The sequence below is a fragment of the Symphodus melops genome (assembly GCF_947650265.1).
Source record: "Symphodus melops genome assembly, chromosome: 1".
In the NCBI taxonomy this organism is placed as follows: Eukaryota; Metazoa; Chordata; class Actinopteri; order Labriformes; family Labridae; genus Symphodus; species Symphodus melops.
This window is the reverse complement of record NC_136691.1, coordinates 9,255,513-9,282,030: the sequence shown is the minus strand read 5'-3', so window position 1 is coordinate 9,282,030 and position 26,518 is coordinate 9,255,513. Positions and strand designations below refer to the sequence as shown.

Below are 26,518 nucleotides of genomic sequence, written 5' to 3'. Positions count from 1 at the left end.
GCTTTATCCTTATATGAGAGTGTGAACTGAACTGAAGGCATTGTTGTCCTGAGGGTGTGGTTAGTTGTAGACATCCCAGCACGGGCGAGCTGAGCATCCTTGGGTAAAACAGAATATATACCTGTGTGTTTTTATTAATTTAAGTTGAATCCCTCTGAACCTCAATGAAAACAAGTGTTTGGTTATCTTAACAGTTTTAGTTAAGGATTTTGTTAAAGAAAAACATCTGAAAAAAGGCTTCTCTATTTCCCTGTTAGTAGTGGCACCACGAGTCTGTTTATCTCCTGCACTTACACACCTCATTCACACAGCTGTATAACCGCCTCTTTCCAAAACCAACTGCAGCTTACCCTGAACCTTAAGGCACACTTCCTATTATATCACCAGGCTCCTCAGAGTGAAAAGAATTTCACAGTGACAGCTGCCAGACTAAAACATTTGAAGATGGACTTACAGAAAGATTTTCAAACCCTGCTGCTTTTAGCTCTCTTATCACTTTGTGAAGCAGCTCCCTGTGCATCCCCTGTCATGTGAAGCGCTTCATTAGATTAGAGCTGGAAACTTAATTCCCAGTGGGCTTATTCGGTTTAGCTACAGAGGGTTTGGAGGGAGGAGAATAGGGGTGTATGGAATTAATTACATGCCATGACTGATTCGTCTTTCGGTTCTTCAACTTGGAGTGATGGTTTGAATGGAGCAGGACTGGAAAGTTTTTGCTTGCTGTTGACCTCTGATTTTGGGTTCTTCATGGCATACCAAAGAACTGATATAGCCGGACATAAACTTGTGCTAAACACTTGCAAATTCAACTTACAGGCACATCACACTTGGATTTGGTGTTAATGACATAAGTGAAGGGGATTTCTTTTACAAGATGGTTGTTTCGATTTGTGTGGAAATATAGGATCATTTAGAGACACTTTGTAAGTGGTGGTTTAAAAGGGTCTTTTCGGGGGATGGTTTGTGGTTGTATCCTTGTCCCCATTTTAACTGACTCCCTTTGTTTTAGGGCGTCTGCTCAGCCAATGGTAATTACAACAAGGATTTGCATATGTTTAGCAAAGTTTGTAAATAGAGTCTGTTAGAAGAGCTGCCATTCTTCGCCTCCCCCACCCCTGCCCCCGGCTGCAACATACAAATCCACACTCCACCACAACAGCCACCCAGCCACTCCCAGCCACAACAGAAACAATATCAGATTGCACTGTGGTACATTTACAACAATTGTTTTTTGGCTGTGGTTATGATACATAATACGAGGGCATCATCTTACCAGACGCCTCACTCATGATTAACGTTTGCCTCTTGGAGTACAGGCATCTCAGCTATGAATGTGTGTGTCACTGATATGCAACACCCCTCTAAAGTGAATTAAGGCTCTGGCCCCAGGGCAAGCCTTTCTCAACCCCCCTATCCCACCTCCTTTGCATCTCTTAACTGTCCCCTCCTCACCCCCTGTAGCCTCACCCATCACACTTGCATTCTTTCTGGTACAGTTGTTATTCAAATAACCCACCATCCTCCACCTTCTACACCACACATTAACCTACCCCCACCAGCATTTTAACTTCATTAATCTAGGGATGTTAACAGTTGCCTGCCTGTAAAAAAAAGTTGGGCCGGAAACCAAAGATGAAAAAGAAGGGGGACATGCCAGTAGTCTGTTAAATCAACATGGCTCCTGTTTTATTGAGCATGTAGACACACATGGCCTCGTCTGGTTTACGAACAGTATGCCCCCTCCTACATAAACACAAACACAGGCGTCCTCATTCAAACACTACACCACAACTTCATCAAAAACAGCGCAGAACACCTCGTGTTATGTAAACCTTCAGGGATGTATTTAGTCATAGTTTTGTCGCTGAATGTTTGTTAATTTCCTCAGGCAGTTTTTCAAGGATATTTGCGGTACTTTTAGCCTTTACTTTACTTGTGTAACAACTGTGATTAGGCAGGTTGCCTGAAAACAGCACCATGAAAAATAGTGTCTTTTGAAACTAATGTATTGAAATGGTATTCTGTACTTTAAAAGAAACCCTTGTGTTAGTTAAGTAGAGTCAGCAAACTTTTTCCAATCTTTAGTGTGCCTTGATGAAAGAAAAGTTAACCCCCACCCCCTCCGCCCACCTTTATTTTCAGAGGCCAGTGAGGGTTAGAGGGCTATTGTGTTTGCGTGTGTGTGTCTTGGGAAGGGGGTGGGTCCCCATCCATCCTGCTGTGGTGGAATTTGGGTCAAGGGGATTGAGACTTTTTTTAAGGAGGGGTAGTGGTAGAGGCCTGTATTGTTTGGTTTGAATTCTACACCGGCCAAGGCCAGACACAGTTTAACCAAAAACAAATAAACACTGCTGAAGCTCTCTGGCATTTAAATTCAGATTATCTTTAGAGCATCCTGAAATAATATTCCCAAACACATAGTCAACAGCATAGCTCACATTCCACTTAAGTCAAGTCTATACATAAGTTAAGGGTGTGTCCTTACGAGAAACATGTGTATTTGGCTCTTCTTTATTGCATCATGCTTATGTTATATAAAATATGTTGCTCCAGCTTTGGGGAACGTTTTTGAAGATGTTCCTTTATTGGCCTTTTTGAAAATATAAGTTATATTTTCTATTTATGAACACAAAATGTTCTAGGAATGCAGCAGCACTGAGTGAACCTTCATGCCTATAATTAAGCTGAAGGATGTGGACATATGTGGGCGACAAGTTTTACATTTTTGTGTGAATGGATGACATAGTTGCCTTTCACTGATATAGAGAATGTTACCCAAAAAACACACCACACTTGAAATAATAAATGTAGAATTTCGCATGACATGTCTTATTTTTGACAAATCTTTGTATTTAAAATTGAGTAATGCATCATAGTATTTATGTTTTACCAGGACCGTAACTATTAACTGACAAGAAAATAAAATCCCAGTTTTCAAAGTCCTGTTCATCATCCTCCAAGATAAAGACACATGAAAACAGGGTCAGGCATGGGAAGAAGACGACATGTACTATTTGTTTCATTTGTGTATGCATCTCTTTTCTCAGCTACTTCTCTGCAAAAGTTGTCCCAAGGGAATACTCAACAGCTTTTATAACTACACAATAATTATATTATTAACCATCAAAGATGTAGTAGAAGTTTAACATTGCATGTTTCATAGTCATCCATATATTTCCAAGGCTTTACTCTTATTGTGCCACATTCTCTATTAAGCTCACTTTTAGGACCACCATGTTCTTGGGTCAAAGTCACCTACACAAAATCCCAATCTGATTAGTTGCAGGTAACATGTTAAGAAATCACAGCTGCTGTCAATGCAATTTCATCAGAATGCTGTGGTTACTACATTGTAGTATAGTAGGAGCTGCTAAATGAAATAGATTAATAAAAGCAATAATGCTTAATGAATGTATTTATTTGTCATTTCAGTTGGCCAGCCAGATGGTGTGTCTGTGGCTCAGAAAGAAGAGGCTCCTGAGAATATGGACATCCAGGATGAAGTGACTCCTCAAGTTAATGGTGAGAAAGTGGAGAAAGAGTCCTCTGATGCCAATGACATATCTGCGGTTGAGGAGAAAGCAGCAGAGGAGAAACCTGACGATGCAAATGAAGTTGGCTTCAAGAAAATCTTTCGTTTTGTGGGCTTCAAGTTCACACTGAAGAAGGACAAAAGTGAGGAGAAAGACCCTGTTAAGCTGCTGACGGTCAAAGATAAAGAGGAAGAGGTTAGTGCAACTGAAGAACCTACAAAGGAGGGGGAGGCTGCATCAAATGAGGAGAAAAGCACAACCGAAGAGAAGGAAGCTGATACAGTGGCATCTACCACTGAGGCCGAGGTGATTGAAGATGGGAACAAAAATGATGCTCCAGCTGATGTTGCTGCTGCTGAAGCTACTGCAGAAGCTGCAAAAGAGGAAGGAGCTGAGAAGGAAGGAGAAGCATCTCCACCATCCCAGGAGACCACTCTGTCACCCTTTAGAAAGTTCTTCAGTGGAGGTCTCTTCTCTAACTTGAGAAAGAAAACTAGCATCAAGAAAACTAAAGAAGAGGAAGAAAAAGAGGCAGCTGTCGAGGAGGAGACTAAAGGAGAAGGGTCTGTTTCTGCAGAAGAAACGGATGAAAAGGAGGAGGCAGAGAAAGTAAACGAGGAAGCATCAGCCGCTCCCAGCGAAGAAAAGCCAGAGCCCAAAGTGGACACACCAGCCACTGCAGAGGAGGGAAAATCTGAGACTACACCAGAGGCTGACGTTGCTGTTGATGCCCCTGCTCCAACTTCTACTGATGAGACCCAACAAGAAGATGATAAGGCTGAGCCAAGTGCAGAAGAGGAGAAGGTGCCAGCAGAGGTGATATCTGAGGCTGAGCTTCTGTCCTCTCAGGAAAAGGCAAAGCCTCAGGGAAGCCCCCTGAAGAAGCTCTTCACTGGAGCTGGTCTAAAGAAGCTCTCAACTAAGAAACAGAAGGCCAAGAAAGATACAGAGACCAAGCTCACTGAGTCTGGGGAGCAGGCGGCTGAGCAACTTCAATCCTCCACAGAGTCAGCAGAAGTTCCAAAAGCAGAAAGTGGACCTTCATCTCCTGAAGAGTCCGAAGAGAAAGTGATTGCAGTGGAGGTGACCCAGATTGAGTCAAGCCAAGAGACTGAAGGTGAAGTTACATCTGACGGAGAGAAGAAAAAGGAGGGAATCATTGCCTGGTCATCCTTCAAGAAGCTGGTAACACCCAAAAAGCGTGTGAAAAGGTCTTCTGAGAGTGACGATGAAACCACAGCTGAGAAACCAGCAAAGTCAGCCACTCTGTCCTCCTCCGAGAGTGCTCCTTTGGCAGATAAGAGTGTTGAAGAGGAGACCAAGGAGGAAAAGCCAACGGAAGAAGAGCCAAAGACTGAAAACACAGAGAAACTGGTCAGCAGTACTGAGGAGCCCAAAAGGAAAATGGACACCTCTGTCTCCTGGGAGGCTCTTATGTGTATGGGTGGACCCAAGAAGAGAACTAGGAGGACCTCTGACTCTGACGATGAGGAGACCAAGATTGAAGAAGAAATACCAGCAGCAACTTCAGCAATCGAAGCTGAACAGGAAGGCAAAACTGAGTCTGCTGTTGTGTCTTCCCAAAGCACAGAGCATGAAGCAGAAGTTGTGTCCTCCCCTGAGCCTTTAAGCAGCCCCCCTGATAGAGAATCAGCCTGGGACACATTGAAGCGCATGGTTATGCCCAAGAATAAGACCAAAGCTGAAGAAAAGACAGAGGAAGGCACAGAGCAAGTCCAGTCAGACAGTGAAGCACCCAAAGATGAATCCTCTTTCTCTTTGAAGAAGTTCTTGCCTGGTCGCAGAAAGAAGAAGGCTGAAAAACAGGCCTCAACTGACCAGGGCACAGGTGATGAGGACTCTGACACCCCAGCTGTGGTTCCTCTCTCAGAGTATGAAGAAGCTGAACAGGAAGTACATCCAGAGACAGCTGCAGTTCCGAGTACAGAATCTGCTGAAGATCGAGCTCCATCATGGATCCCAGTCATGGTTGAAGACAATATTGACAAACATGATGAGCTGAGTGACATTCCAGAGGAGGCTGAGAATGCTGCCACACCAAAGTCTGTTGACACTGACATTGCAGAGGATGAAAATGAGGATGAGGCAGCCATTGCTGCTGCTGCTCCAACTCTTTCAAGGCGCAGACTGTCCACAGCTGAAGTAAAGCCTATCGCCCAAGCCCCAGCAGCAGAAACTACTTCTGTTCCAAAGGGACCCAAGTCAGAAAACGCATCAGAGGTTTTGGAGAACGTAGAGGTCCAAGTCAGTGAAATTCCTGCCATTACATCTGTGATGGTTGAAGATATACCAATTGAAGTTGTTTCTGTGAAAACTGAGTATGAACCACCAACTGAAAATGCAGAGTCAAAGACTAAAACCCTCCTGGAAAAACATGCTAAAGACGAGGCCATGGCTATATGCACCGGTCTGGGAACCAAGGAGATTGCCAAAGTTGCCCTGGAGAAACCTGCTGTAACAATCATTGAGCCTGTGGCTGTGATCCGTGATGTTCAAACCACAGAGGTGACCGAGGAAAATAAGCCACTAAGTACAGAAGAAGCCATTGTCACAGAAGATGAAGTGCTCATCGCCCAAGTCCACCAAGTAGCCACCATTATGATGGAGCCTGTTGTGGAAAATTTAGAGAATGAAGTCAAAGATATTCAAGCAGCTTCTGCGACTATGGAACCTGAAATTGAGAAGATTGGAATCGTCAGCACTGACCTTGAGGAATCTGAGGTAGTTCAGCCTGCCACTGTGAGCAAGAATTCTCCCAAAACCGTTTTTGTTCAATCCATAACGCCAACATCTGAAACAGCCATTTGCACCCAAAGTGTAGCGGTCACTGATCCAACTATAGAAATCAAGGAGGAGAAGATGGACGACATTGAGGTGAATTCCACTGACTCAGTCCAGAAGGTGACTGAAGAGATATCCCTAGACATTGCAAAGGTGACTGATAATGCTATCCTCGAAGTTGCACCAAGTGAGGAGGCTGTTACCACTGAGACAGTGGTCCTTTCGGTTACACACATTGTTGAGCCTGACCAGATGGAAACAAAAGAGCCAGTCGGTGTTGAACAAATTCAGGTGCATGAAACGAAGGATGAAGCTACAGCTGTTGATACTGTGGAGGCAGAAATAAATGAAGTTATTGAGCACGCCAGCGAGACAATTGAGGATATCCCAAAAGACAGTGAAATTGAAGCTCAGAGCAAGGTCATTGCTGAGGCCGTTATCCAGGAAGCCATGGATAAAGTTTCAGAAGTCACTGAACCTGAAAAGCCTGACACCCCAACAACCACTGCATCAGTCCAGGCAATTTCAACAACAGAGCTTGAGATCACAACCGAGACACCTGTCATAACCAATACCCCTGTTGTCTGTGAGAAACCAGCACAAAAGTCACCTCAGCCCCTTCTTGTCGCCATGGAAGTTATCAACACAATCCCAGTGGAAGTTGCAGCGAGCCTTGATTCCCTTGAAGACGAAGAAAAGAAAACAGAAGAAGGATTGAAGAAAGCTGTGGAGGTTAAAGTAAGTGAAGAGACCATCGTTGTGGAAGAAGTGGTAGAGATAAAAGCAGAAAGTCAGAAGGGTGAAGAAGTTGAACAGGCCGAGAAGGAACAGAGCAAGGATGACACAGAAGAGAAGGAATCTGTGGAGGAAGTGAAGACAGAGGAACCAAAGGCAGAAGCCCCTTCAGAGGAAAGCAAAGAGAAAGTGCTTGAGGTCCACATGCCAGTCCAAGTAGTCTTACAGGCAGCTCAGGTGGTAGAGGAACCATTAGTGGAAGAAGAGGCAGTGGTCGAGTTTGACAGCAATGGTCCTGTCACTGAAGATACCAGCATGAAACCTGAGAGCCTGGAACATGAAAACAAACTCTCAACGCTATCAGAAGAACCAGTGGAGACAGCTTCAGAAGAGGTTTCAGCTCCCAGCCAAGACACAGAAGCAACAGCCAGCCAACCAGAGTCAGAGGAAACACCATCAACACCGTCCGTGAAGTGCGCAGAAGTGATGGCACAAGTGATTGAGGTGATTGAGGAGGCAGTGAAAGAGATCGAACCTGTGTCAACAGAGATCACAGCAGCATCATGAGAAGGTGAGGGAAGGTGAGGGCATATTTAAATGATATTTTTATACAGTTGTTAAAAACACAGGTCATCACAGATATATGAACAAGATTTTTTCTGAATTGTAAAACTTGAATCGAAGGTAGTTTTTACCAAATCCCTCTGTTGTCCTATCAAACAATCGTCTCATAGGGGCTTTTTTTTAAAACATCAATGGGTCCTACTTTTATTAGGAAGGAGGGGAGGGATTTGCCCACTGGCCAGATGAAAACAGCTTTTGTTCAGACTATGAGTAACCAGGGAACCTTTGATATCAAAGCAAGAATGCCGCCATTGACCCCTTCTTTGTAGGCAGGGGTCTTAAAGGGAAGCGGTGTGAGGAGCAGATGAACTTGTGCTGAAAGACTGATTGTGATTCCTCTGCTCCCTTCTCCTGTTTTCCTTCTATCGCCAGCTCAGTATGAAGTCAAGAAACCATGTCGGGAGACCACATTTGTTAGATTTAATTACAAAGTCTAAAAAAGCTCAATGATTTATAAAGTTATTATGGCCCGAATCATACATTTGGAGTTCAATTCTAAAACTCACTAATTTTGGGTGATTGTTAGTTGCCATCTAATGTAAGCAGTTAATAGAAGGCGTAGTGGACTTTAATATTATGCACACATCAAACACACATACATTATGCAGTAATGCAGCTCTGCAGCAGACAGAAGCAGAGATTGGAATGTAGGAATGATAGAAGTTAAAGGAGAGGTAATGCCAAACTCTTACTGTAAGTGTATGCTAAATCAAATTAGTATTAACAGGTGGCGCCGATAGCGCAGCGGCAGCGCGCGCACCATGTTGCGAGGCTTTGCTCCTCGCGCGGGCAGCCCGGGTTCGCGTCCGGCCTGTGGCCACTTTCCCGCATGTCTCTCCCCACTCTCTCCCTGTTTCCGACTCTATCCACTGTCCTATCAATAAAGGCAAAAAGGCCAAAAATAAACCTTAAAAAAAAAAAATTGCATTAACAGAGTTTGAGAGACATTCAAAGTAAGGTGGCAGATTGAAAACAAAACAAGAAATCAGGGATAAATAAATCTGTAATGCAGCCATTCCTAAAGTTAACGCTGCTGCAAATTATGTAGTGTAAAATCCTTTTGGCATCCTGCCCTGCCAAACCTAGAATCACACCCTTCTTACTAAAATATGACACCAAGATAAAGAATCTCCAATAACAAAATAATGTATCTGTGTGTATAAAAACACATCACTGAATATTTATATGAAATAAGTTCAACATGTTTTTCATAACATTTTGACTCATTGTAAGTAACCTGTCACGGGTGGGCCACTGCCCATAATATTGGAATCACACCGAGGGAATTAATTCTCTTATAGAAATCTTTCCCAATAGTTATTTAATTATTTCATTCTGTAATTTACATAATTCAAAGTGTACTCTTTGTATGTACAGTATGTTTGATTTCAAATATTTCCAGCGAAAAAGGAAAACAGTCCTGTCTTCATCCTAGTAATTTTTTTTGCCTTGCCATTACAGCTGAAGCTCCAAGACGGATGCCTGGAAGACATTCTGTCTGGACCAGGAAGTGAGTGATGAGGGATAGAGCCAGAGAGAGAGAGAGAGAGAGCCAGAGAGAGAAACAGGCAGCTCTGTGACAACACATCGAGACCAGGTCCTGCCTGTCTCACCCAGATAGACTGACCGACTGAGCAACAGCTCAGCCATTCTCTCCACCTCCCCTCCCACCTGTACTCCAACTCCATCCTGCAGCCTTGTCAACGCACTGTGACCTCCCACCAACAAGTCCCCACTCTCTTACACACACTTTGAAACACACGTTCACACCAAAGCATGTCTTATCCCTCACAAGCATCACATCTGGCTTGTTATTAGTGTGATTTCTGTTCAGCGCCTCAGCGACTTTCCTTTGCCCTCACTGCATAAGATGAGAGCGTGCTACCTGGTCGAGAGTCAGATCTCTTCATCTGTGTTTGGTGTTTGTGTGTGAGCATGTGTGTGTTTGTATGTGTATAACAGCAATGTGAGATGGCGTCAGAGGTTGAAAAGATGCAGGATTATTATCTTGTATATTGTATTTATATCTTGAATATTCTTTCATTCATCTCTGTTTTTGTTTTTAAGTTTTGTCCTTTTTTTTTATGTACATTCATACTTTTTTTTTTTTAAATCCCATATTAAACTGTGATACGACAGGTATTCCGTTTAAGCTAAATTATAATTTAAAGGCAGGTGCGGAAAACACGAGTAACATGGTTTTTGTAAAGTTTCTCAAACCAGTGATCAGGCTATTGCATGCAAACAAGACATGTATGACAGCTTTTATCGTCAAATTAAATGTTTATTATAAGACTCTTTAGTAGTTGTTGCTAAACCATGGTACAAGTGTGATTCCACTGGCAGTAAATGATAATAAAACTGACTGCAGAAAGATACAAGAGTGCAGAAAGTACAGTATATCTACCACAACTGTTTACTTTTGAGACATAATCTTGTCACACTGGTGCATTCTCTGCACACCAATAAAACACTAAGCTTTATGTACATAAACAATATCAAACACTGCCTGATTTACTGTGAAAAAAAAACCTTTGTAACACATTGTTTCATGTAAAAATACATTAAAATACTATAATGACACCCTCACTGGATCATGTGGTAGAGGTATTTGGTAAATAGTGATGTACAAATAAGACATAAGTCTCGGCTTGACACGGGAAGAGTTGACAGGAGCATGTAAATCATGTTCAGTGTTTAATTACCATGTTTGTACGTGTGACATTTTTATGTTAGTTTGGTAGTGTAACGCCTCTCCTTCTACACTTTATTAATTTTGCCTTGAGAGAAGACAGTGTGTTGGCGCCATCTGTTGTCTGCAAAAGGTATTGCATTCTATAGTTTTCAGTCATTGGTGTCCTTTCTATTTCAACTTTATGTTTAAACAAGGGTGAGGAATGATGTAAAAACAAACCAGTTCCTTCCTTCTGTGTCCTGTTATTCACCCAGCATAACTCAGGATCATTAAATTGGGACCAGGGACGACAGAGACTCATTGGTTGGTGGAGTCATGTACCAGAGTGGGGAAAAACAAAAAGCTTATTTTATTCCTTATTTAAAAGCCAAATTGAGTTACGATCAATCAGAGGGAGACTGTTTTTTCCACTGTTCACAGGATGAAACATCAGTTGGATTTAATTAGATCCCTACAGCTTTTGCTCAGCTGCTTTGAGATGCAACAGTTTGAATAGAAGATATATCAGGGCTTATTTTAAAAGTTTCACTGGCAAAGAGGGAGTTTTTTGCAACACCCAATGATCCAGTTTCACCACCAAAGCATGCATATCACTTAAGATTACTAAAGTACTTAAGGTTACTTATGTCCTACCAAATTTGTCAAACTTGCACTGTTCATCGTTCAGACATTCTGAGAAACATCAGCTTCAATAATCCATGTTTTTAATAGTGGCTGCCGCGCAGCTTGAGAGGCTCACACTCCGCTTTGCTTTATGACCAAACAGGAGACAAAAAAAAAAAAACTACGGACCACTGTTAGGTCAACACTTCCCCTTGCTTTGACTCTATAGTACATTTGACCCCTCTCCATGTTTGCTTTATGTGTAAACGGTTTAAATGACTTGCAAGTGTTGCTCAATGTAAAGCATTTACACGTACATCCTTTGCTTTTTGTAACACACTCACAAACTGTGAACCTAATATCATTTGTACAGATTGTTTACTTTCTGTATGTACTCAAAAATCTTGTTTTATTAACTGCAATAACCTGCAGCCATTTAGCCAAAATAATCATGTAGCATGGTCTTAGCTGTCTTTTATATTTTACAAGCTGTTAATAGTAAAGATGCAGAAACTTGTCTATATTTCATTCAATAAAGTTAGAGAAAATGGACGTGTGCTTTATATTTATCACTTGGGAGATTCAAACACAATGAAACACTGAGATTACATTTTCTACCACCAGCTGACAGAAGATAGTATTTCTTATGAGGAAGGTTTTTTTTGTTTAATCCAAGAAAAGACTAGAAAAAAACTCCATAATTATGAAATTACATTTTTATTCTTTATTCTTCACTGAAAAAAGAAAAAGAAAAAGTTGATCATACAGAAAATGACTCACATTCCTGAGAACAAGATATATCACAGTAGGCTTTAAAGAGACATTTAAGGAGTAGTTTTATGAGCTGGAATTAAAAAGGTTTAAAAAAAAAAAACAAGGACATAATAGACAGTGGGGGGCTGTTTTAAAACACACAACTTCCAAATGATGAGACTGGTGTGGAAGAAGGATTCGACATGAGCTGAGGAAGTCGATTAGATTTCGACTTTTTTTTTTCTTTTCTTAAGCTGTGCATGTTTACTGTGCAGCTTTGAAATGTGAATGTCAGTAGTACAGCATGTTAACTCACTCAACAAAACTAACGTCAACACTCAAGCAGAAGTTCCCCCGTCAGTACACATTGGTCATACTAATTCACAGACGCTTGAGTTATGAAACTCAAATGTCAGACTATTGATTAAAGGCAGAGATCACATCATTGACAGAAAAAACAACAACACTTCAACTGTGCTAGTTTTCCCCTTCACTAGACCTGAGTATAACAGCTCCATCTAGTCAAACACAGGGCTCTTAATCTAGACGGATATTAACAAATATCTCACTCAAAACATATTCAAACTCAGCCTCACACACTCATGGTCACGGCTGGGTGGAAATATGATGAAGAAAGGGGAGAGAAAACACAAATGCCTATTAAATATACCAAGGATGAGCATTCATTTCATAATTACTGAAATGTTGGAGATGGAGGAGAGTCGGTAAAACAAAAAACACAGACACATTTTTCTACTATTCACATTAATAAGATGTTAAGTTAGTTAACTTGGCTTCAAAATAATGTTAAAACTAATGTAAAAGAAATCTTAAACTTGGTTTCTGGGGCAACCAGAAACCTCACGTGTCGTCAGGTACTCAGCAACGATAAGATACCAGATCCTTGCATCATGGACATTTGGAAGACTAATTCTGATTCAAACAAATATTTTTTGGCTTTCTTTACATGTTGGATAGATTGTGAATCTCCAAAGAGATAAACAAAAAACACTTAAGTTAGAAAAACTGTGCAATTTATTTTGAACTTAAATGACCTTTGAAAAGATAACGCAGGGTTACAGGCCTCTTTAAAATAACGTCACGTTAGAAGTTGAATATGTAAAAAGTTAAAACATCTATCTGTAGGCTATCCGGAAATGAGAGAAACCAGAATTATGCTACTTGTGCTTCTGTTAAATTTGACATGAAACATGTCAAGTCATACAACGCCTCACTTTGATTGGACCTGTGTAAAGATATTCAGTCATCACTTGTACATAAACAGTGGTCCTGCTAATACAAACAGCTTATTTTGTTGTCAATTATAATAAATTGCTTCTTTTATTTCCCCATAAAACACTCTGTATGCATCCAGGTACAAGAGATGCTTGTTATTAAAGCTGACTCTCCCTGTGTCCTCCCTACATGTTCATGAGGACTCATAACACTGACAGGTGGAGCGTTTCAACTCTGCATCGTTTAAGTTTCCTCATGCTAACCTGTTCAAACGGCTCATTCTTTTTTAAGTTTTTTTTATCAATAATACGAGTCAAAAAGGTAACATTAGCAGTAAGAGGTTAACTTCAGATGGATGTAGTTTAAAAGTCACCAAATTAAGCTACGAAAGAAATGTGATGCCCTAAGAAGCAGAATTTAACAGAGAAAATGTATTCTTTTTGAAAGCCGTTTCTATCGACAAACACGACCCTTTGTCATGAATATTATCTCGATAAATATTGCGTTGTGTATAGAATAAGGCTTAGCAAACAAAAACAAAAAGGGCTTTAGATTTAGATTGAGCGGTATCACATAAAGACAGATGTGCATTGAGATGCGTGCGTCTAAGTGGATCATGTTTCTTCATGTTGGATCAATTAGAAATATCTAAACAATCACCACTCCTGATCGTTGACAAACTCGACCAACCTCGCATCATGAAGAGCGATTGTATTTCAATATGTTGAAATGACATCAGAACCTTAAGGACACAAAAGAGAGAATAAAAACTGAGCTGTTGCCGAGAGGGATTCAGGTAATGGAAGACAGATTTTAAGTTCCTGCATGAGTATCTAATAAAAATAAAATTAAAAATTAAAAAAACCCCAGCACAGATTGTCTCAGGTTTGGATATTTTGTGTGCTTTTAGTTGGATTATAATCTCTACCGGATCTGCAGTCAGCCTTTCATTTATAATTTAGAAGAAACAACTGTTATGTTCTGTGCAGCTTCAAAGAGATTGTTAGCAGTTAGCAACGCTTTCTCTGCATTTAAAGCGGCACCGCTAACTCATCTCACAACATTTTGTCTCTTCCGGAAGTGTCTCTACTTCCTCTTCCTCTGATTCTGAAAGTCTGTTTCATCTCAACAGTCGCGCTCAAAAGAAAACAATGAGGAACCGCCTGAGTGGATCTCGTTAACAATGTAACCGCAGTTTAAATAATGTTTCTAGGGAGCTATTAGATATTTAATATTCGTTTTAATATACTTTGTTTGTACTTGGGGACACAAAAATCCAAAATACTTTTCCACCCAAAAAAGAAAAACCTTTAAAAAAAACATCAATTTTAGTAGATTGAAAACCTCCAATAAACATACCCTGACTAACTTCACCTTTAGCTTACTTATTTACCATAATTTAGAGAATAAACAAACACGTTAAAAAGGACGCATACACAGATTTGGCACTACTCAACGAGAATTTCCTCTGTCTTTATGGGCTCTAGTGCGGTGTCAGTGTTGGAAAAATCAGAGCCTTCCTCTTTGGAGAACTCTTCACGCTGGAGCAGCATCCCTGCACCAGCGTTGTTTCCCTGTAGCCCCACTAAACCCCCCTGTGTGAAGCACAAATGTTTGATCACTTCATTGGGACTGGAGAATGTGGTCGCACAAATGTTGCACTTGTACGGCTTTGACGAACCCAAGAACATGGCCTCCATCTGGCTGTTGTCGTCACCTGCTGTGCACAGCTCCATGCTCTGCCGGTCCACCATGGTGTAGGTGTCGGAGCCCTGGTTGAGGCACACATGGCGGGCCGCCTGGTTGGCTCGGCAGAAGCTCTTCCCACAGGCGCTGCATTTAAACGGCTTCCCTGTGTGGATGTACATGTGTTCTCTCCAGTGGCTCTTCTGGATAAACTTGCGCCCGCATGTGGAGCACTCGTACTTCCGCCGCTTCACTTCCCTGTCCAAGTCTACGCTCTCCAGGTTGTCTATATCAGCGATGTCTGACGGAGGAGGCGTGTCGGCCTGAGAGCTTAAGCCTCCCATCCCCCAGCTGGAAGTGGACACTTCTGCCAGAGGAGAGTCCGAGTTAGTTCCTGAAACAGGCGTCTGTTCATTGTCACTGATTATCTCTACTGCTGTATGAGAAGCAGAGGCACCTGAAACTCCCTTGCTGCCCTTGAGGACCCCCTCTACCTCCATCGTGCTTTGCTCTGCAGTCATGACAGGAGAGAGGACGCTGCTGGGCTCGGCTGCGGCTTGCTGCAAGTTGTGCGTGTGCTGGAGGAGATGCTCCCTGAGCATGCTCCTCTGTGTGAACCTGCTCCTGCACAGATGACAGGAGTAATGCTTCCTGAAAGATGAGCTCCTTTTCATGATGCTTGGCTTCACATGGAGGATGGAGGCACTTGCTAAGGAGCCATCTGCAATTAGCGAGTCTATTCCCCCTTCCTCAGCCGTATGCTTCGTCCCGCTGGTTGATGCCTCCATGTCTAAAGACGAGGAAGCTAGTTTGGACAGTAAGGAGTTAGAGTATGAGGCAGAGGCAGCTGGAGTGGACGGACACTTCCCCTCTGAGCCAAGCTGCTCCACGTCGAAAGGCGAGGAGAGCTGCCGAAGAGCAGGTAGTCGAGCAGACAGTGCCACCTGTTGGTCAGAGATCTGGATGCCGTAGAGTGAGGTGGAGAGGTTGATGTTCTGCTCAGGGTGCGAGTACACCGACTGGCTGGCCTCCTGCAGGAGTGGATATGCATGCAGGAATCTGACCCCCTGCTCCAGTCGCGCTGGGTCTATCAACTGAGGGGCAAGCTTGCCCGTATACATGAGATTAAGGAGATAGCTGAAGATGTCTGGCTGTATATCTGCAGCCTTCAGGCGCACACAGTCACTGAAACACAAAGGCAATCATTATAACTTTGATAATATAATGCACATTCTCACTTTATAAACAATAGCATCAAGTTAAAGAAGACCTAGTTTCACAAGTTAAATCAATAGCGTCATTTCTTAGCTCTAAAAAGGAAACCTGTTTAAGAACCCTCCAATTTGTCAAATCAATTGATAACACAAAGACTTTAGTTGTGAGTCATCAAACCAAAAGGATGAAGGGTGCATTCACAATAGGCCTAGTTGTCCCATTCTATGCATAAGCACGACTGACCCCCCCCCCCCCCTTACCCTGCTGGCCTGCACTCACACTGCTGCAGGACTAACCGTACACAAGTGCGGTTACCTCTTGTACTTAACAGTGCCATAAACGCCTCATGTGAGTGCACCCTAAGACATACTTCACTGCTCGACGACAAAGAAAAGAGCCTTCATTTTTAGACAACATGAGAACAAGTCAGTGTTATTTGGACATACTTAATACTTAGTAGGTTTCGACAGCAGAATTGAGTGTTGGAAACATTTTCTAATGAGACAATAAAAAGTATGTTGGCTTGGTTTTTTAGTCTGAAGAGGATGCCACTGTTAACACACTGCTCCCTGTACCTGTCCTGGTGGATGAAGAGCATCCTGAAGTAGTTGGAGAAGGCAGCGAGGACAGCTTTGTGGGCTTTGAAGAAGACGTCTCCTATAGCCACGGTGCAGTCGCACAGGAAGCCAAACTCCCTCTGAGCGTTGAGCTGCTGCAGCAGGATAAGACCATGGTTGGCCAACTCCATTCTTCAACCTGCAACAAAGGTCCACAGACACACACACAAGCAGCAATGAGTTTCCTGTCTGGAAGGAGACCAGAGTTTATTGTGACCACAGAGAGTCAGGCTGACAGTGGTGATCTAACGACCTTGCAAAGACTAGATTAACACCACAGTGAAGAATCACTTAGTGATGCTGGCTGGAGACTATTTGTCTAGCAACACTGTCACAGAAAATTATGCTCATTATTGTTATGGCTCAGCAAAACAAAAAGCAACTTGTTTAAATTGGTTTATTTTACTGACCAAGTTGGTATTTGTACCTTTTTTTTGGCGATGGTTATTTAAAAGTAGAAACAAGTTTGTTAGAACTTGGAAGTCTTTCATGACGTGGAACATGTTCTGTTTTGGAAATCCAACTACTTAATAAAAACAAGTCAGGCCTTTTTATTTTATTTTTAAAAGAAATGTTACATATTAGTTTGCTTTGCACATTTTAAGTACAGCTTCAGGCTCTGAAAAAACTGATGAGCTTTGACACAAATACATTTTAACTTTTTTTCTCCCACGAGACTGGAAACCAAATATCCACCACTGTGTCCAGAGTTTTTGTGTGTGTGTTTTGTAAGCTTTCAATTTACATCTTTTAGCATAACTGTTCTGTCTGGGCCCAAACCTGCTCTCTAAGGACATTTCAGAGCTAACCGAGTTGCTGCTGACCAATGACAATGGGTGTTGTTGACCCCAAAGGTCACTGGAGGACTTCAAGGGCTCTGGGCCATCACATGACCTGGGTTACGGGTGTTGCCACGCATTCCTAAAGCAAAACGGGTTCTACTCCTTTTCAGTCGAAAAATGAAACTGAGTGAATCTCCTTTCTCTAACAGTTTCTCCTCTGACAAAGGTTCTTTAAAAGAACACATGATGATGCACGGCTTTATGTCCAATTTACTCCACATAAACTAAAAGGATGGCGCTTATTATCCCCCCCCCCCCTTTACAAAAACACAGTTTCACTCGCTCTTCACATGTGTATTTCATCAGAGAGGTCAGAGTGCAAAGATGCTGGCACTGTGACGCTCCAGGAAAAGGCTCGGTTTCCGTATCTTGGGCAAGGGATCTACAGAAACAGAAAGACGTAAAATACCCTACAACCACATCCTGCACGACTTCTACACACTCAGTTACCAGTTTTCAGCTACACCTATAGTAGGCCGATCGATTCGAATACATTGCTTCCTCAAAAGAATGTATATTCACAGAAGTTAACGTTTTTTAAAAACTGCTTAAGAGGTGTTTATTGGATTTCCTATTTATTTCTACGACTGTTGTTTGTCGTGCTGTCACATTATAAAATATTTTATGTTACATAATATCAAACTTATCAATGAGAATGGACAAAATGAGAAGTAATACGATTACTTTTTTTTATTGGTCACTCCAGTTCCAACCTCTTTAATATTAGCTGCAGTTCTGTTTTACAAAATATAAAATAATATAGCCCTCATTATGGTGTGAATTAACTGCAGGGCTCTCACTTAATAGATGAATTAAAAAAGTTGGAACTAAGTGTACTCTGTAATTGCTGTTGACTAAAACTGCAGCTCTTACTCTTGTGCACCAGAATATCTAAAAAATAAAAAATAAATAAAAAACGCCTGTTCCAAACCTTTTTCACTGGAGCTCCTACTTTAGTGGGATGCTTTTATAAATTTAGTGGGATGCTTTTATAAAAAAAAATAATAATTCAGTTCTTGATAACTGACATAAACATCATTGCCGGTAACTTTCCATCTTGAAAAGAATCTGGAGTGGTTTCACGTTATAAGTTTATTTTTTTGTAGGCTGAAAAAAATCTATTTTCATTCAATGCATTTCATTACCATAACACCAATCCATTGGCCAACTATACTGGAGGACCAGCTTAACACAAACTTCTAGTCTGCGTTTTTGCAAGAATCCCTCAAATCAATCTATAGATAACGAAAGGTTAAAGATATACATCGTCCAAGATAAGTTTTAGCATAGTAGGTAAACTCAGAATCCATGGGCATCGTTTGCCTTTTAAGATATAAAGAGTCTCAGACAGAGACGGTTTGTTTTGCAGACAGATCTATCCAGCTTTGGGACAAAGTGTACCACGTTTTAGTAAGATACATGCATTGATCAGCTATACAACTAGAGGGTCCTGCAAGATAGCCACTGTATCCCACCATGTGTTACGATCAATACTAACCATTTTCAACACTAAAGCACCGCCCCTGACGAGATGATGTAGACACGTGGAACAGTTACTTCCGTAGTGAGAATTTTTGTTATTTCGAGAAAAGACCGTAAAAACCGCACAAAAGAAATGCGCGTATGGACGGCAAACAAACACACAGAGCACAAAAATATACTGTTCAATTACGCGATTAGGAAAAACATCAGTGGATGTACATAACGCATTGCAAGGAGAAGCGTAGAAAAACGAACGCGCCTACACTGACTTCTGCCTCTGTCTCGGGTCTCTCTCGGTTGCTATTGCTCGCGCGAGAGAGAGAGAAAACGGACATGCGCGCACGCGGGCGCGTGGACACAACACACATAAGCGGGTAATGAGCGCGAGCTGCGCAAGGGGGATGGGGTTGGTCACGAACGCGTTTCTTTTAACTTCCCCATGACAATTACAACGAGCCAAAGCGCACGCAAGTAGCCAAATAACGTAACACTACATGTAAACGAATGGGGGATTGTGTAGCTAAAATGTAGCCGTACCTGCACTCCGAGTATTTCGTTGGAGTTTGCCGTGTCGCCGCTGTTTGTTTGTTACCGGGGACTCGTCCGTCCTCTCTGGGCTCGCAGCAGCTTGTACTGTTCCTAGCAAACGCAGCATTCGTTGGCGGCGGAGGGGTCGTCCGTCGTTGTTTTCCGGTTAGGGGTTTTACGTTACAATCACATGACTGAGGGTAAAAAAAAAGCAGCCAAAACACAGCCGTTGCAAGACCGTTGAGCAAGTGGGCGGTTGAGTTAACGTTAATTTCCTGCACTGTGTAACCGCCGTCAGATCAACCCCCGCGAGACAGTTTTTTTCTTTTCGTTTTGACAGCCGGTGAGTGAATCATAGACCGGAGCCTGTTTAACAGTGAACACACATTTTATAGCTACGTGGAGTCACAGCAGGTAACTACTGTCACCGCCGTGGAAACGACACTAAACGGAAAAGCGCGGTCCCCCTCTCCTTCTCTCACTTTAATAGTAAAATAAAATGGCTTTGCCCGCAGTTGCCCAACTTGCGCTTTTCGGTTGAATTTAATCCTTGTGATTCATTTTACAATTTTTTTTACAAGAAGATTGGCCCAGAGGTGTCACAGCTGGTTTTAAGAGCCGTGGTCAGGCAGTGTTGTTTTTTGTTGCAGTAAATGGCAACATTTATGTTTAATATTGTAGATGGTTGTTTTACAAATAAATAAATGTTACATTTCACATAGAGGATGTTATTTATAGGCTAGGCTTATGTGCTATATCAGAGTTATGTCGCATGTATAAAGAGTTATCATTTACTACCTTTACAGGCTAAAAGTTGTGTCACAAGAAGATAACATAAGCTACCATTGGTGCTGTTTATGTTACCAAAGTAGACTTTTCACATTACATTGAACATCTATAAAAGGGTTATTGATATCTTAAATTGGGTATTCTCTTATTTCCTTTATTTTGGCTTATCAACGTTTTATGAAGACTTTCTCTAATAATAGTTTTTGTAAAGTTCAAACTTAAACAATAGGTGCTCTAGCGTTGACCTTTCATGAATATAACAAACAGACTACTCACTTCCCAAATTAAAGGTTAAACAATTGACTAAGTTACTACTACAGTCTGGTAAAGCCTACTGGATTGTTGTTTGTTCTGGTCACTTTGTTTAGAGGATTTAAATTGATGATAGTTTGATTGATTTTAACTTCAAATCTTGTAAAATTACAGTAATGTACAAGCATGCGTAAAAACACTATACTGAATCTATACTGATTTTCAATCAAAAAAAGAAAATAAATAATGATAGGTTATTTGTGCCTGCTTATGCTGAATTTGTTTGCTTTTCTCAGGACAGCTTATTTAAAAGACTGTCGCATGACTGCTTCCTCTGGTTTCCTCTGAATCGATTATTCTTGTAATAATCCATTTTCTAAACTAACAGCACACAGTCTGTACGGAGTCTCTCAAACGTGGAATAGATATGCCACAGAGTTTTGCGGCCGATTTTGATCATCCTGACGTCAGTGCACCAACAACTAAGCATATTCAGTGTTTCAGATAAAGTGTTTTTGCAGAGCCTACTTTTACTTGCGACAACTGTGTCGTGAGCTGAAACACCTGTTTAAACAGGACCTTTAACGTTAACTACCGCCCCCTCCCCCGTTCTGGGGCAGTTTTGAAACCGGAGTGGTGAGTCACTCCTCTCTCGGTGCAAAAACAGATCCGGCATGGTTGGGGCCCGGCGGGGGGATGGGAGGCCGGCGGTGATGAACACCGGAGGTGGACGCAGCTGGGCTCCTACTCCCAAGACCCCACATCCTGACAACGGCTCGCTGTGTTACCATAGTGACCGGGCTGGGGGGGGGGGGGGGGGGGGGGGGGCTACGTGTGTTTTTTTTCATCTCAGAAGTCCGTTCATTGGTGCAGTTAATCCATTAGTCATGTTTCTTCAAAAAGGGAGCAGAGTGGGTCTAACCTGAGAGCGAAACCATCCCGGTTTCCTATATGCCTATTTTTAGGCCTATTTTACTGGATATGAAATTAAAAAAAACACGTTTGAGGGCACACACATTCTTGCAGAAGCAACTACAACCAAAGTAATCAGACTTAGCTGTTTTGCAAAGAACTCAGTAAGGGCTTTCTTTATTAAGTAGGACCCATTCTAACAGTCAAATAGTCTCTGTTGTGCCAAAAGCCTGGACCAGCTCCTCCTCTTGTCTTTAACTGCTGTGACACTTTAATCTCCCACTGGGGCTCAATAAAGGGCTATCTTAACTTAGAATAAATCATTACAATCAGTTGTAAACGATTAATATTTGTGTGATTTTGATTCCATGATGACTTCATCATGGTGTGAGCACAACAATAAATGTCGATATTTACACGTCCATAATTGATCAGTGTTTCCAGCAGGGAATAGAGAAGTGGTTTCTGTAGCATAATCACTCCACCCCTTGTTTTCCCGCCAAAAAGCCTCGGGGAGGGGTTCGAATTCTACCCCTTTTCTGATAGGGCGAATCAATGTCTCCATGACAACCGTTGCTCTGGACAACAAGAGATGCTCGAGGTGCTGCTGCTGCTGCTGCAGCAACAACAGAGTGGTATGCGCAATGCGGCAGCGTCTAACTTATCTTTGATCCATTGAAGAAAATACGTTTAAGGCTTTATAACTAGAAGCAGACAAACGGTACAGAAAGTAAGTTACTTAAAATGAAGGAAAAAGAGTAATCTCTTTTTAAATGATCGCAGACGCAACATGCTTTGGGCACAGAACTTGCAGTCATTGCAGTAGCACAAAGGAACCGCTAGATGGTAGCACTGTATATTCTTCAAAACCAAAGTAAAAGAGGAAGCAAAATTAAAATGATTCAGATTTGTTTCCAGAAAAGAGGGCGTAAACAGTTGTATTTGTCGCGCGTCATTGTCATAAATACCAAATAAATTCACCAAACTCCTTCGTTGAGCCTCTATTTGTACAGTCTATGGCCTCAACCAGCTGCTATTGTTCCCGGAATTAGTATCGATAAAGTTTGAGTTTGAACGCTTACTGCAATAATGATGGCGGCTGATCAAATCTTGCCCGGAGTTCCTCCTTCCCTGTCTGCCACAGTGGTTGGGTATGTTGACAGCTGATATTACACATTTAAGTCTATGCACAATAATTCAGTTAAACTGCTGTATCGATAAGGCTGTATAACTTTCAAGAAGGCCGTCCTGGTCATACTTAAGGCAACATTAGCTTTTTGCTAAACAGTCAAAACTGAATACAACACAAGCCAACAACCGTGTTCACTGAATTAAATTAACACATGCATTTCTATTTTTGTTGATGGCAACGTAATGCTTGCAAATGTCCTTTTTGGTGTTTACATGTTTGTAAAATAGGTGCCAAATCAACATCTTGCTAGGTATTAGCTTGCTAGCTTACTTTAACATACACCTGTATGCACAAGTGGAAGTGGAGCATTAATGTAAATATTGTTTCTCTGCAGGTCGTTTGCTTATTTGACAGTGAGAGACAGATTGCCAACTATCTTGACGAAAGTCATAGATACAATACATCGCAACAAAAACAAGTTTTTTGAAGACTATGGAGAGGTAATTCAGTTCAAAATTCAAGTAGTTTACATCAATATGCGGAAGTATGAGGCTTACACTTAAAAACGTAAATTTGGTCTTGCTTGTTTCTTATTATTGTCATGCAGGAAGGTATCCAGGCAGAGAAACAAACAATATCTCTGCTGTCCAAGATGAGGAATGAGTTGCAGACAGATAAACCAGTGCTAGCCCTGACAGATTGTTTACAAGACACAGAGTCTTGGAACCAGTACCTGCAGAGACAACAGAGACTGCATGGGGGCGAAGACTCCGTCAGCTGGTTCAAGTCTCCATGGCTTTATGTTGAGTGCTATATGTACCGCAGGATACAGGAGGCCCTTTGGCTTAAGTGAGTATCATTTACAAATGTAAAACTTTTGTAGCGCCCATATGTCTGGTTTTAAAGTATATGGCTAAATCCAAATGATGAAGGACATCAGTCCTGCCATGTGCAAGACGTCATTGCTTCAGAGCTGCTAAACAGACCTGAAGATTATTGAAATGGAATCCACTTTGAATACCTCTCAAGCCTGCTGTGTATGATGATGAAAGTATTGTTTTAATAAAGTAATACTTCTCCCAGATGTCATCAGACTTCTAAAAAGTCAACAAAAAAGCTTTGTAATGTCCCTTTTGTCGAGAGAGGGAAGCTTTCTTTTCCATTCATAGTACTATGGCTGTTGTGTTTTGAATGATGTCACTGTCAGTTTTAAGCTGTCAGCTGTCAAGTCCACTATATTTTGAAGTTGTATTTTCTGTCTTTTTATTTTGTGATGTACTTCTTCACTAATGAATTTAATTGTTATTTCAGTCCTCCCATCAGTGACTATGACGTCTTCAATGAAGGAAAGACTCAGAGTTTTTTTGAGTCCCAGCAGGCTGTGATGGTCTTATGTACATACTTGGAGGGACTCAAAAAGAACATGGAGGAAATCTCAAAAAATCAGTCATTTCAGCATTTTAACAAACTGCTACAGGTCAGTGTCTTCTGTATCTTCTCTTCACATTACCACAGCTGATGAAGTAAAAACATTCACATGATCACCTGTGATGAGGAATGGTTACCTTTAAAGATTTCCTATTTTAACTTTTAATTAAATTAAACGTGTTGGTCATTGATTTGCTGCTTTCAACTGAAATAATCTGTAAACTGTAATGTGATGAATGAATCAAATAATACAAACTGATCTTCTATTCATTCATTTTTTTCCCTTACTTTGTCTCATAAGTGAACGTATTTGTGAAAGATTTCATACATCATTCCTTTGTTTAATTTAAAAATATTGGTTGATTGGTCATTGTGATTGTGAAAAATATGAACATATCACAATTACACAAACATGAACAAATAATGTATGCATCCTTTGTGTATTGTTGAACTAAGCATCCATTGCATATGATTACATTTTAAGATAAACAATAGGTCAAGATTGAACTTGAATTGACTCTTTATAGGTTTCTCTATGGGGTAACAAGTGTGATCTATCCATCTCCGCTGGCCAAGACAACTCTCAGAAGACCAGTCCAATAGACTCCCTGGACAGCCTACAGCCATTCATCTTAGTGGATGACTCCAACATGGTTTGGTCCACTCTTACATCCATGCAGAGGCAAGGACAGCCGGGGAGGAGAGTGGACATCGTTCTAGACAACGCTGGCTTTGAGTTGGTCACTGATTTGATTTTAGCAGATTTCCTGGTGTCCTCGGGGCTTGTCCGTGAAGTCCACTTTCATGGCAAATCTTTCCCGTGGTTTGTCTCTGATGTCACAGCTGGCGATTTCCAATGGACTATTCAACAGACCATGGCAGCCAATCACAAGTGGATGTCTAAGAGTGGTGTCCAGTGGAAGAGATATGTAAAGGAGGGCGTGTGGTCCTACCATGACGACCCTTTCTGGACACTGCCCCATGAGTTCTGTGACATGGCAACTGAAGCTCCTGACCTTTATGCGACCCTGAAAGCAGCAGACCTCGTGCTGTTCAAGGGTGATCTCAATTACAGAAAGCTGACTGGGGACAGAGATTGGGATCACACGGTGAGCTTTGATACTGCCTTACGAGGTTTTGGGCCTGCTCCACTGTGTAGCCTGAGGACTCTTAAGGCCAATGTTCAGGTGGGTCTGCAGCCAGGCCAAGGGGAGAAGCTCACCTCCCAAAATCCAGATTGGATGACAAGCGGCAAGTATGCTGTCATTCAGTTCTGCAGCCCGAAGGATGAGACCTAACGATTGGGTTGCTGGAGAAGGGTGGATCATGGGACATTACAGCAAGAAGTACTAGAGCTCCTGCAGTAGCCGCAAAAATTAATTGCCACAATATTAACAAGACAACCGAGGAGCATGGAGGTCACCATCCCAACTGCACATGAAGTCACCTCACCCCACCTCAAGTTCAGCAGGAAACAACGGCAACAGCACTTTGTTTCTGTAATGAAAAGGCTAAAGAAGAGGTTATTCTGGTGATAGCTGTTTGTGCAGTGTCAGTGCTTTGTTTCAGCACCAGGTGCTGTCTCCTGCGCACACACATTGCTGTTCTGTGGTGGAAATGTTTCTGTCACTGATCGTCATCTCATTGTTGTTAAGAAAAAATATACTTAAGTACCAATCAAAATAATATTGCTTTAAATCCTTTTTGTGGGCAACCAGTTGCAGACCTCTGATTCACAAATAAATGTGCTTAATAAATAAAAAAGGGGATCAAGCCATTCTGAATCATTGCAGGGGGAATTCCTTCACATCAACAGCTCTAAGAAGTAACAAAGCAGGAGTTCTAGATAAGCCATAAGAACGCAAAATGATGATCTCTACATATGTCATGATGTTGTTAGAGGTGTTTATCATTAGTCAGCCTTTAGTAATGTTTTTTACAGGATTGTAAAGTAACAAATATTTGGGAATTATTTTCACCACTGATTTCTATCACGTCATACTCAAGCCTTTGTTTACAGTAAGAATTTATCCAGAGCTAACACCAAGGTTGCTTTTTTTAGTTAATGCACAATGTATTAAGTTACAATATTGTTTACAGTACAATGAATATGCTGTTGTGAATTTTTCTTATAACATTTAAGTTTAGAGTCACATTGTGTGTGAAATGTTTATGTATTTTAGTACGGCTCCGCTCAGGTTGTCTGCTCTTGCACTCTGCCATTGATATGAATGCATCAAAACATACAGGGAAAAAGAATCCACTTAAGGCAGGTGACAACATTTAAAAACTGTTGTGCTCAGTTTGAAAGATAGTTGACTGTGATTGTGGAAGTGTAACAACAACAGTGACGGGGTGTGCTTCTTTTGTTTATAATAGCCACACAGACCTGTGAATCTTCATAGATAAAAAAAAAAGTAAATGTCTCTCATGTTATCTCTTTCCTCACTGTCAGTATCTCAGAGAGGACGGGCTGGATTGAGGTCTGCACTGCATGCAGAGGGAAATGAAATTGTTTATATGAATATGTGTCAATCAATAAAGAAGTACACTGCTGTAATATGTGGGTAATAACTTCTTTTGCACAAACATTGTTATGAGCATCTGTTTTTCATACGCACTTGGCACCTCTATCTATTTCATGTATTCATGTA

General features: G+C 41.5%; 4 protein-coding genes across 8 annotated transcripts in view; 2 read left to right on the top strand and 2 right to left on the bottom strand.

The window, feature by feature from the left end:
• The window catches only part of akap12b (A kinase (PRKA) anchor protein 12b), a 42,661-nt gene extending 31,120 nt beyond the window's left edge, over positions 1–11,541 (top strand). For both annotated transcript variants that reach the window (XM_079360798.1, XM_079360799.1), the window contains 3 exons: positions 3,433–7,641; positions 9,156–9,190; positions 9,235–11,541. In XM_079360798.1, coding sequence (XP_079216924.1) covers positions 3,433–7,637 — 4,205 coding nt within the window. In that variant the 3' untranslated portion in view covers positions 7,638–7,641; positions 9,156–9,190; positions 9,235–11,541. The remainder of the gene's footprint in view (positions 1–3,432; positions 7,642–9,155; positions 9,191–9,234) is intronic.
• syne1a (spectrin repeat containing, nuclear envelope 1a) overlaps positions 1–26,518 on the bottom strand; it is a 286,238-nt gene that overhangs the window by 119,421 nt on the left and 140,299 nt on the right. The gene's annotated exons all lie outside the window — the stretch shown is intronic.
• zbtb2b (zinc finger and BTB domain containing 2b) lies at positions 11,694–19,487 on the bottom strand. Its single transcript, XM_079360906.1, has 3 exons — positions 19,361–19,487; positions 16,458–16,638; positions 11,694–15,852 (listed from the first exon to the last, which is right to left on the bottom strand). The coding sequence occupies exons 2-3, from the start codon at positions 16,628–16,630 to the stop codon at positions 14,430–14,432; spliced, it is 1,596 nt and encodes a 531-aa protein (XP_079217032.1). The 5' UTR covers positions 16,631–16,638; positions 19,361–19,487; the 3' UTR covers positions 11,694–14,429.
• Positions 19,650–26,424, top strand: armt1 (acidic residue methyltransferase 1). Of its 4 annotated transcripts, none has more exons than XM_079360921.1 (5): positions 19,650–19,765; positions 22,831–22,936; positions 23,044–23,285; positions 23,748–23,913; positions 24,392–26,424. In XM_079360921.1, the coding sequence occupies exons 3-5, from the start codon at positions 23,089–23,091 to the stop codon at positions 25,160–25,162; spliced, it is 1,134 nt and encodes a 377-aa protein (XP_079217047.1). In that variant the 5' UTR covers positions 19,650–19,765; positions 22,831–22,936; positions 23,044–23,088; the 3' UTR covers positions 25,163–26,424. The 4 variants fall into 4 exon arrangements, with proteins under 4 accessions (XP_079217047.1, XP_079217049.1, XP_079217048.1 ...); XM_079360923.1 differs by lacking the exon at positions 19,650–19,765 and adding an exon at positions 21,231–21,939; XM_079360922.1 differs by lacking the exon at positions 19,650–19,765 and adding an exon at positions 21,946–22,034.